Raw genomic sequence first — 10919 nt, 5'->3', positions numbered from 1 at the left:
TCAAGTGTAATAAGCCAAAGTCAAAGACAAATGCCACCATAAAAAAAATAAAATAATAAAAATAATAATAATAATAATAATAATTTTAAATTACCTTGCACTTTTTGCACTAGTTGTAAAAATAGCCTGTGAGGATGTTTTATGAGAAGATAAATTTAGGCTTAAATGGCCTGCCTTTTAGTGGTTAAAGAAATGGTGTTTAGTCATCTCAGTCAATGAGCACAGTTATTAAATAATATACAGTACATTATTATTTATTATTCTTTTAATTTCCGCATCATTTCTTGTGCTGATTTAGATACTTTATTACAGTTTGTCTAAAAGTTGGCTTTCAGAAAATTTCTATTGCCCTTCCAGTTCTATAATCTTCAGACATGATAGGGATCTATTGTGTTGACATACAACAAGACCTCTGACCATGTCCCACACCTGGGTGTGTTCATTTTAAAAAAGCATTTAGTTCTCAGATTAATGGAAATGTTATGATAAAAATTCTTGATAATTCAGTCTAGGACAAGAAATGTCACATTCTGACTTTGAACGGCATAAAAAATGTTGACCTTCAGGTGCTCGAGAACAAGGGTTCACACGCATCTGTTCCTAGGAAAGCAAAACATCTACCTCCCCCACCCCATTCTAGGCAACTATTTAAAGATTTTTTGAAACTGACAAAGTCACAGACAAGCATTTGCTTCTGTGTTTCCCACTTCCACGCTTGAGACTTGAACTAGGACGGCACTATGTCTTACCCCTATTCCAGAACCCTCAGTGTATATGGAGGAGCCGGTGGTCGAGGAACCCGGATCTCCTCATCCCCCTCTTCACCAAGGGCCTTCGACCTGGCTGATGGTTTAGACCCGTGCGTTGACGAGAAGGCCACCATGCAGAATTTGAATAACCGCCTAGCCTCCTACCTAGAGAAGGTGCATTCACTGGAGAAGGCCAATGCTGAGCTGGAGCAGAAGATAAGAGAGTGGTATGAAAATCGCCCTGATGTCACATTCGACCACACCATCTTCCAGGACACCATCAAGGACCTGAGGAACAAAGTAAGTTCAGAATGGAGTGAGGAGTTCTGGGTTTTCAGACAAAGAGGATGACCTGACATGCTATTTGAGGCATGATATGCAGACATGACGTTAATGTACTTCTCTGTACTGTGAAACTAAAAACATAGTTTGTTTTTATTGTCAATAATTAAAATAAAGCAAAACTATAAATACAAATCTAACTTAAAAAAAACATTAGTGACACTTTGCCTTGCAAACAAATTAAAATATAAGTTTAAGTACTAAAACTAAAACTAAATAGAAATGTAAAAAAAAGCACATAACAACATTAAACTGAAAATATACAAAATCCAAATATTAATACTATAATATTATATAACTAACACTGACAGCAGAACACTAATTGGCTTGTGGCATTTGTATTTGTTTTGGCTCTCTCTCTATATATATTTTCACTGACTGATTAGTCTGCGATGGCATCTTGACAAATATATGTTAAGAAACAGACTGAACAAGTTTGTTGTCAGATTTGGCTTTTGTTCCACATTCTGTGGCTGTACTAAATTCCACACCAACAGCCACCTCTGAAAATAAAATGACTCCAGGTGCCATGTTTATTGTGCAACAGACTAATCCACTTTTTTCTTCTCATTTGGAATTTAGTGTTCTGAGGGCGTATTTTTGGTAACCTTCTAAAAAAAATCATCATTGGAACCTGCTGTTTGTGTATAACCATCTGTATAATACAACAATTTTTTTCTTTTGTACTGGCAGATTCAATTAGCTTCCCAGGACAATGCCACATTAATCCTGGCTGCAGATAATGCCAAACTGGCTGCTGATGACTTTAAGCTAAAGTGAGAAACTGAGTATTTATGTCTTATGATTGTTTTAATTAGTCATTAAATGGTAATTAATTCTGTGAACCATCGCCGCAGGTATGAGAATGAGCTGGCCATGCGTAGGGCCACTGAAGCGGACACCGCCAATCTGAGGAAACTTCTGGATGAGTTTAGTTTGAGGCGGTCGGATCTGGAGATCCAGATTGAGACTCTGAAAGAGGAGCTCATCATTCTGAAGAGAAACCACGAGGAGGTACGATATATGACACATATTTCCCATCTTTGGCTCGCAGAGCAGTCTTCGGTATGGTTATATGCCTGTTCTGTCTAATTAAAAAATAACCTATTTAAATGAATCAGAATGAACAGAACTCAGCTTGTTGTTTAGTTCCACAGTGTATTATTATCTATACTTAAAGAGCAAATTCTAGCATGTTAACAGCGGTAATATTGCCATGACATGATTTCTATTTAGGGCATTGCCCATGCAACTGATCATTCAGATATTCCACCCACAAACTGATTCTTGCTGTTGCTGTTATATAAGCACAAGTAACCTGGAAATATTTACACTGCACTGTATACAGTAAATATCGCCATGGTGATGTGGTATGGTGATGCGATTAAGATTTAAAGCTGTTCAAATAAACCATTTAGGTAACACTTTAGCTTGGGAACACTATTTATTTTTAACTAGTTGCTTATGCATATTACTAGGTTGTTTTTTAGTATTTACAAAGCACATATTAATGGCTTATTCTACCTAAACAGCACCTAAATAAAACCACACCAACATCTGCTGTACCTTAGTTACTATCAAAAGCAGAGTTTATTGAGGGAAAACTCTTAGTAAATAGCAAGTGAATATGTGTTCCCTAATCTAAAGTGGTATGGTGTGTGCACACCAAAAGTGAATTTAATTATTCACCCGATTAGACACAAAGTAAATGCAAAGTACTTAAATGTAAAAGCAAGTTAAAATGTATTGTGTTTTAAAATTCATTTATAATTAATTTAGTGATTCCTCTGCGTACCACTAGAGGGAGCCTGAGTACTCGTACCACACTTTGAGAACCACTGGACACCATATATTTTTAAGGATAGCTTGCAAGCTAAATGGTTAGTCTATACATGTGCATACTGCCAGCTGATTAGACTGCTAGCTTAGCATATATAAAAGTTCTGTTTGTTTATGCTTTCTAAAAGGCCTATTTAATTCAAAAGTAGACGTGGATCTTCTCTCAGTGTGAGATTCCACCACTCCTCACATTCCAGCCTTTCCACAAACAGACGGGCAAACACCCTGGTGCACACTGAACACAGCACAGCTCTTAAACACCTGTAACTCATATCCAGATACAAGATCACCTTATATTTCACAGTGACACACAAACTTGTAGATATAACACTGATATAAAAGAGTAATAATGTATACGCCGTCATATATGTTATACACAAAATTTATAGGATTTCTTATATAACAAGACTCTCGTTTTCACCAGTGCTGCTTTTTGTCCAAAATACAGTAAAAACAGCAATATTGTATTAGTGTTTTGTGTTTCAATATATTTAACAAAATTTTCCTGTGATTGCAAACCTGATTTTTCAGACATAAATTATTGCAGATGAAAATAATTGCACTGATTAAAGTGTGGCAACCATTATACAGTATAATGTCTTTTTTCAGGACTCTTTGATAAACAGCAAGTTTGAAGAGCGACATTTATTTAAAATATAATTTTGTCTTTACTGCATTTTTAGTAAATTTAATGCATGCTTGCTGAAAAAAAAGTATCACAAAATCATAGTGAAAATAGTCATAGGTTGAACAGTGTGTGTTCTAAACTGAATGTTATTTTTTTTGTAAAACAATCGAAAGACAAATGCGGAAAATAATTCTGGATAGTTCTGGAGCCGAGGTTAGGCCTTTTCAGAGATAACAGTTTCCACACCAAAAAAACAGGGCCATCAAGACCCTTCCTTCCTTCCTTCCTTCAATTTTTCCTTTTTCCTCTTGTTCTGCAGCTGCCTGCTCTGCTGGGGTTTTCCATTCCATTACATCATTTTAAACTAAACAGTAATATCTCTGGGCCTCTTGAGTCTCTGTAAGGTCATCGTTCATGCGTGAATGCACTCAGGCGCACGCTAAAGAAACTTTTTGCAAATTTACAGCTGATAAAAATGTTGTATAATAAACAGAAATCAACAAGGGAAAAGCTCATTTTCTCCTGATCTCGTCCAGACATGTTTGGGATTAAAAGACTTGGCTCATCCCACCACTCCCAATTTTTTATTCCTCTTCAATTTACAAATAGATGATTAATGCCACGTCAGCATTCATAATACAACCCATCTCTGTCTCTGTGCCAGATCACACAATTTCTGATGTGTGTTTTTTCACAGGAGATGTCTCTGGCTAGTGCTGAGGCTGGAGGTCAGGTGAACGTTTGTGTGGATGCAGCGCCCTCTATGGACCTGAACCAGGCCATGACGGAGATCAGACAACACTATGAGGCTGTGACTGAGAAAAACCGGCAAGAGCTGGAGTCCTGGTATGAGACCAAGGTGAGGTTAAAACCACAAATGCATCTGTACTTAAGTGACTTTATTACATTTAAGTATTATTTTTGGTATCTTGAGTACTTTGAAACTGAGTCCCTGCACTTCTTCCCAATTCTTAATTTCTATTTTTTTAAAATGCAAAGTACATATATGGCAGGTTATCATGGCTTTACATTACTTCTTATCAGAAAAAAAGCCAATAATTTTAATCTTTATTTAAGACCAATTAATACTTAAGAATAACTGTAATGTGGGAACATTTAAAGGTTTTCTAGATATTTTGTCTTTCCACTAAGTAAATTTTTGACACAATAACCACTGTTCAACTTAAGTAGCTACACATTAAAAAAAAAATAGCTACATTTAAATAAACAAATTTAGTTGACTAACTATCAACATATATATATATATATATATATATATATATATATATATATATATATATATATATATATTTATGTAACTAAAACAAATTGTTTACAACCACTTACCTTAAAAAAAATTAGTATGATTTTTTTCAGTGTATAAGGACTTACACTTCTGAAAATAACTGATTTGGTGCATTTGAGTTTTCAGTTTTAATCAGATTGATTTAGTCGCTCATCTGTGATTAACAGGACAAAATGTAGTTTTATAGCGGCATGCATGTAATGTTATAGTTGTTTTTGTTGGCTGCAGATTGCCACAGTGCAACAGGAGGTGGTCACACAAAATGAAGATCTTCAGAACAGTAGAACAGAGCTGAAGGAATTGAAAAACACCTCACAAAGACTACAGATTGAACTGCAGACCCATCAGAGCATGGTAAACCTGCACACCCCTACAATAACACATTTATTTGTAATGCAAAACTTGTTTTCTATACTCTCAGCACCTCATAGAGTTGTGGGTTAAAGGGAAGAAGCAATGTATTATAATTTCCAAGTCTGTGGCAACATGTCTTGGCAGAAAGTGTTATGCCAGGCTGTTTTTGCTCCAGCCTCACCCCCTCTAGTTCACCAACCAGCGCTCTGCCAGCTTTAAGTTTCAAGGGGGAATGTGCTGTAATTACCTATGGTTACATGTTTAGAAGAGATAGTGTTTCAAAAGTGTTGATTATTAGCACTGTTTCTATGTAATTCTTCCCTGCTGCACCAAATAACAATTATTATAACAACTATTATTATTATTATATATGTATATATATATATATATATATACACGCACACACATGTGTGTGGGTGTGGGTGGGTGGTTTGTTTTTTATTTATATATATAATGCCTATACACAGAGGTCAGCCCTTGATGGTGAACTGGAGGAAACACAGGCCCGTTATGGGGACCAGTTGGCTAGGCTTCAGGTCACTGTTACCAGCCTGGAGGACCAGCTTAGTCAATTTCATGCTAACATTGGCAACAACAAGCGAGAGTATGAAATGCTGCTGGACATTAAGACCAGACTGGAGCATGAGATTGCAGAGTACAGGAGACTGCTGGATGGAGATGACAGGTGATACTCAAGAAAATAATTTCTTGAAAATAATTTCTTGAATATCTTGTTGAATCTTGTTGAAGTTGAATATCTTGTTATTTAGTGGATGCTGAATTTGAAGTTAAAAAGTGTACTTCTTGCCCTTCTTAAATGCTTTACTGACACCAACTCTCTCTCTCTGTGTCTGTTTTTACAGGAAGTCCCACAGTAAGACTGTTTTACAATAAAATATATATTTTGTATATTAAATACATTACACTACTATGAAGTGATGTAGTGCATTGCTAATTAACCATCTCCCTTCATCTGTTTTAAGAAATTGTCACCAAAACGATCACAGTGGTGGAAACCATCGTGGATGGGAAGATCTTGGAGAGCAGCGAGAGTGTGGATGTTAATGAGCGAGATGACTAATCTGCTCAAAAACACGCTGCAGCTGTGGACACCACATGTTTTACTCATGCCTTCTGTATTGCATACTTACACAGTTAATGAAGCAATTGAAAGTTTACATTTGGTAGATTATGAACATGATTATCTGAATGTGAATTAGTTTTTGTGTGTGTGTGTGTGTGCGTGTGTGTGTGTGTGTGTGTGTGTGTGTGTGTGTGTGTGTGTGTGTGTGTGTGTGTGTGTGTGTGTGTGTGTGTGTAAACCAGTCTGATTTTCAGCTCTCTGTTAAATGACAATAACATGTCTGATGTACTGCAAGCACAAATCTCAAAATGTATCACCAACCTTTCTGAAACAATGCTTTGATATTGACTTTGTAACTTTATATTGAAGCAGTAAACAGATTTAACATGACACAAACCACGGCATCACTGATTTTATTCTCAAAAAGCGGATCACAGTGGAAGGCCTGAAAAGTGGTGTCACAGTTGTGTTTGGTGTTTATTTTGTAGTACTTGACACCACTTTCCCATCAACAATGTCTTCCTCAATGGTCTTCACCATGATGGTTTTGTTAAAGCTCACTCCTCCTCCTCCTCCTCCTCCTATTCCACCAGTAGTGGTGAAGCTGACAAAAGAGAGAAAGTCTTCAGAAATGGCAAAACCCCAACGAGAACACTCATTTTACAGTCTCACTATCAGTTTTCCAACATCTCCTACCTGGTTGCTCCTCCGTCCAGCAGTCTCCTGTATTCCGCGATCTCCATCTCCAGCCGGGTCTTGATGTCCAACAGCATGTTGTACTCCTGAGATTGTCTGTCTATATCACCTTTGAGGTGAACAATCTGCTCCTCCAGACTTGTTACCTGAACCTGTAGTTGAGTCAGCTGCATGGAGTAACGCCCTTCTGTATCTGCAAGAGTTCCCTCAAGACCTGCTTTCTGTAGAATAGAGAGAAGGTGGTATTTATTAGCATAGACTGGAATAATAAGTATATGTTGGGTAAAAAATTGTAGCAGTTCAACCAGCCTGCTGAAAAAAACAACTTAACCCAGCCTAAGATGGAATTGCTTTTCTTAACAGGTTCCAAGCATTGTCAGGATTGTCTAGTTTGCTGGTTTCAGAGGGGTTTGGCAACCTATACAAATATCTACAAGCAGAATACCAGCTTGGAGACCAATTACACCAGCTAAGACCAGCTTAGAATGGTTTAAAATGTTGGTATGGATAGATCCTAAAACACTTACTTTACTGAGTTCAGACTGTAACTCGATCTCCAGGCCTTGAAGGGTGTGTCTAAGTTCATTGATTTCAGTCTTGGACACTTGGAGGGTCTCTGTACTGGCCGCAACCTCCTTAGTCAGTGTCTCTGACTGCAGATAAATAACAATCAGAGTTGAGATTAGTGTCTCCGAAGACCAAAACTTGGCTAGTCATGTGCTCTCTTTTACCTTGGTTTGGAACCAGGCCTCTAGTTCACGCCGGTTTTTGGCAGCGACTCCCTCGTACTGCTCTCGGATCTCAGACATCACACGGTTCAGATCCTCCTGAGGAGCTGCGTCCACCTCCACATTCACTGAGCCAGTCATCTGACTGCGCATGGATGCCAGTTCCTACAAAGAGAAAAATAACTTGAGATGATGTATGACCCCTGAGGCACATTCCCTGAAATTTATAGTGCTCATCAGCATCACATTTGACTGCTTTGTTAGTTCATTTTATGGCAAGGTCAGAGGAACATTTCTGTTTTGGCATGATCAAAAGATCTTGCTTGTCATGTTGATAACAGTCAAACAGCATGATTGAATTTTACAGGTTTTTACCTCCTCGTGGTTCTTCTTGAGGAAGATAAGCTCCTCCTTTAAGCCTTCAATTTGCATCTCCAGGTCGGATCTTGCCAATGTCAACTCATCAAGGAGTCTCTTCAACCCAGCGATATCTGCTTCCACAGACTGACGCATGGCCAACTCGTTCTCATACCTGAATGAATCACACAGAGTGGCTTATTAGCAACTTTTCCCCTAAGTATAAGGGTTGCATACACTGTAGGTTTGCGTTTACTTGGTCTTGAAGTCGTCGGTGGCCAATTTTGCGTTATCGATGGCCAGGTAGACTCCCCCATTGACACGAGTGGCATCTTGGATCTGTCAGAGAAAATAATGATGATTTTGCAAATGCATAGCTTCCAAATATGCATTATTAAGATCTACATGCAAATTTTGTCTATTGCACCCATTTTGGGAGGTAACCCATAACAGTACAAGGCAGAAATGCATGGCTTTGTTTCAATTTGATGTGCAGAAAACTCAATGAGAACATGACCACACCCTTAATCCTGCAGCTATGAAAACAGTATTTTGTACAAGAGATGTTTACAATAGCAGTACCTTATCTTGCAGGTCGCTGATTGTAGCCTGGTAGGCAGAGTAATCTCTTGCAGCAGGTGAGGTTTTGTTCTCCAAAAACTGTCTGATCTTCAGCTCCAGATCTGCGTTGGCCTTCTCCAGCAAGTGCACCTTCTGCAGGTAGTTTCCCAGACGGTCGTTTAGGTTCTGCATGGTTGCTTTCTCACTGACAGCCACGTTGAGGTCCATATCGCCTCCTCCGGCACCACCACCGAAGCTAAACCCTGCTCCGCCGCCAGCGCCACCACCAAAGCTAAAGCCAGATCCACCGCCACCGCCACCGCCACCAGCTGCAAAGGTTCTTGTCCCGGTGGAGATACGGACCCCATGACCTCCTGCACCCCCATATACACTGCCAGAACGCATGGCGCTTATATGGCCACCGCCTCCACCACCAATCGCGGATGACCGAGACATGGCTCCCAGAGAAGCACCCCGCATGGAGCTTCCACCGAAGCCCCCTCCAGAAGACATGAAACTCTGGCGGCTAAAGGATGTCATTGCTGGGGTGCAGAGGAGAGAGTCTTTTTGCTGGAAGGAGAAAGAATGTGGCGCACAGACGAGGCCGATTGATTTTTATATGTTTGCGGGATGAGGTAAGGGGTGGGTGGAGGTAGAGATGGAGGAGGGGGTGAGGGGAGAAAATGAACTCAAAACTTCACTCTCCGCCCAATATGCCTAGAGGCAGAGGATCTGGCAGGTGAAATGACATGAATGGTTGGAATGAGCTCTGAGTGAGAGCTCATAGCCCAGGGATATGTGCAAAAGAGTCATATCCACATCTTATCTTAAAACATGAATGCATATATAAACTGCAACATTTTTCACAGGACGTGATTGTTCTGATGTGTAGAACTTTTTCCCATGCATGTCTGCATAGGGTCTCATGTTACTGTCATAAGGTTTGTGTTACAGGCTTCATAACATGAGCGCTGACAGGATGACCTGCGCCTGCCAGCGGGGTTTCCAAAGCAACAGAGTGCTGGATGTGATAAACACTTATAAACAGCGAGCTAAAACCACACAGTGAAATGGGCTCTTGCGCATGGAATGCTGCCAGCTTCCCCAGAACAGACCTCCCTTTGTCTTTTCAAACACGAACAGAACAAAAAAACAGCGAGGGAGAGAAACATGTTCCAAAGTGAACTTTTAAATTGCACAAGAGCCATCTGGAGACATATGGTGCTATCAGTCTTTTTCTGAGAGCTTAAGCCATGAGATACGCCATTCCATTTACTTTTATCTCCGAAAAGTGTGAAAAATGTATATGAAAGTTTAAACCGAGAGCTGAAGCATTGCTTTGGAAAGCATTACCATGCAATTCAACTGGTTCATTTCTATCAGCAGCTATTTAAGCATCAATGAAAAGGCTGATGCATTAAGATACATCAAGTAGTGTAACTGGTAGTTTGAAAACAGATACAAAGTTACATTGTACCCTTGTATAGCTGTCATTACACAATCAAATGAAAACCACATGCTTAGTGAATTTAGTGAAGGCTATATATCAAGTGATTCATCACGTTCATCACTGAGTAAAAGTGCCTGCAGTTATAAGGTGATGAAAGATGTGAATTTTTATGAGATACTGAATGACCAGATTTATTTGATCCATATGTGCTGATTCCAAACAAGTTCTTTCTTGCTCTATTTTTAATCACAAATTCAGAGAATGTTTTCCTGGATTAAATGATAACCTTGTTAATGCAAGACCATGAGCATATCAATTTAAAGGACATGTTTATCTGCCGGCTTTTGAAAGCATGCCATGCAGGAGTTAATCTATTAATGAGTCTTAATCAGCCTTTTACTTTCGCTGTGAGAATTTTCTACTGATAAAAGAGGCGAACTGCAAATGTGCAATGCACTAAGAGAGATATGGGAGGAAAAAAATTATTTCAATTCATTTGCTTTTACTCATGAAATATCCCTGCTGTAAAAAAAAAAAACAACAACAACAACATAAAATCTAATGGTTTTCACTACAAATACCATTACAAACATTACAAGCCATCAACTTTCAACCATTAGAACCATTAAAAAAAAATTCTGTAGTGTGTTTTGGGACACAACAATTACCAGTAAAAACTAATAGGGTCCATTACAGTTTCCATTCAAACCAGCAGGCTACAAGTCCCATTATAACCAGTAAAAGCATTACAAATTCTGTGATGGTTTCTATTGTTTTGTTTTGTTTTTTCAGCAGGGGTTAACGTTCCCCTGCGACACCTTTCAT

At 38.8% G+C, this 10919-nt stretch overlaps 2 protein-coding genes across 2 annotated transcripts; one reads left to right on the top strand and one right to left on the bottom strand.

Annotated features, from left to right (window-relative positions):
• The first annotated feature begins 666 nt into the window (after positions 1 to 666).
• On the top strand, positions 667 to 6698 carry LOC109051508 (keratin, type I cytoskeletal 50 kDa-like). The gene is made up of 8 exons (XM_042734542.1): positions 667 to 1049; positions 1785 to 1867; positions 1949 to 2105; positions 4256 to 4417; positions 5093 to 5218; positions 5686 to 5903; positions 6082 to 6092; positions 6202 to 6698. The coding sequence occupies exons 1-8, from the start codon at positions 741 to 743 to the stop codon at positions 6297 to 6299; spliced, it is 1164 nt and encodes a 387-aa protein (XP_042590476.1). The 5' UTR covers positions 667 to 740; the 3' UTR covers positions 6300 to 6698.
• Position 6699: 1 nt separating this feature from the next.
• On the bottom strand, positions 6700 to 9246 carry LOC109051528 (keratin, type I cytoskeletal 50 kDa). Its single transcript, XM_042734541.1, has 7 exons — positions 8666 to 9246; positions 8340 to 8422; positions 8102 to 8258; positions 7730 to 7891; positions 7526 to 7651; positions 6999 to 7219; positions 6700 to 6906 (listed from the first exon to the last, which is right to left on the bottom strand). The coding sequence occupies exons 1-7, from the start codon at positions 9182 to 9184 to the stop codon at positions 6780 to 6782; spliced, it is 1395 nt and encodes a 464-aa protein (XP_042590475.1). The 5' UTR covers positions 9185 to 9246; the 3' UTR covers positions 6700 to 6779.
• Positions 9247 to 10919: the final 1673 nt, after the last annotated feature.

This window comes from Cyprinus carpio, chromosome B11 (genome assembly GCF_018340385.1).
Source record: "Cyprinus carpio isolate SPL01 chromosome B11, ASM1834038v1, whole genome shotgun sequence".
In the NCBI taxonomy this organism is placed as follows: Eukaryota; Metazoa; Chordata; class Actinopteri; order Cypriniformes; family Cyprinidae; genus Cyprinus; species Cyprinus carpio.
Note: the sequence above shows the minus strand (reverse complement) of the source record. Positions and strands in the feature narration are given on the sequence as shown.

Coding starts and splice junctions, on each gene's coding strand:
- LOC109051528 (XM_042734541.1), bottom strand. CDS start 9,184: ATGACATCCTTTAGCCGCCAGAGTTTCATGTCTTCTGGAGGGGGCTTC. Junction 8,259..8,339: donor ACCGACGACTTCAAGACCAA/GTAAACGCAAAC, acceptor TGATTCATTCAG/GTATGAGAACGAGTTGGCCA. Junction 6,907..6,998: donor CTGGACGGAGGAGCAACCAG/GTAGGAGATGTT, acceptor CTCTTTTGTCAG/CTTCACCACTACTGGTGGAA.
- LOC109051508 (XM_042734542.1), top strand. CDS start 741: ATGTCTTACCCCTATTCCAGAACCCTCAGTGTATATGGAGGAGCCGGT. Junction 2,106..4,255: donor TGAAGAGAAACCACGAGGAG/GTACGATATATG, acceptor GTTTTTTCACAG/GAGATGTCTCTGGCTAGTGC. Junction 5,219..5,685: donor TGCAGACCCATCAGAGCATG/GTAAACCTGCAC, acceptor GCCTATACACAG/AGGTCAGCCCTTGATGGTGA.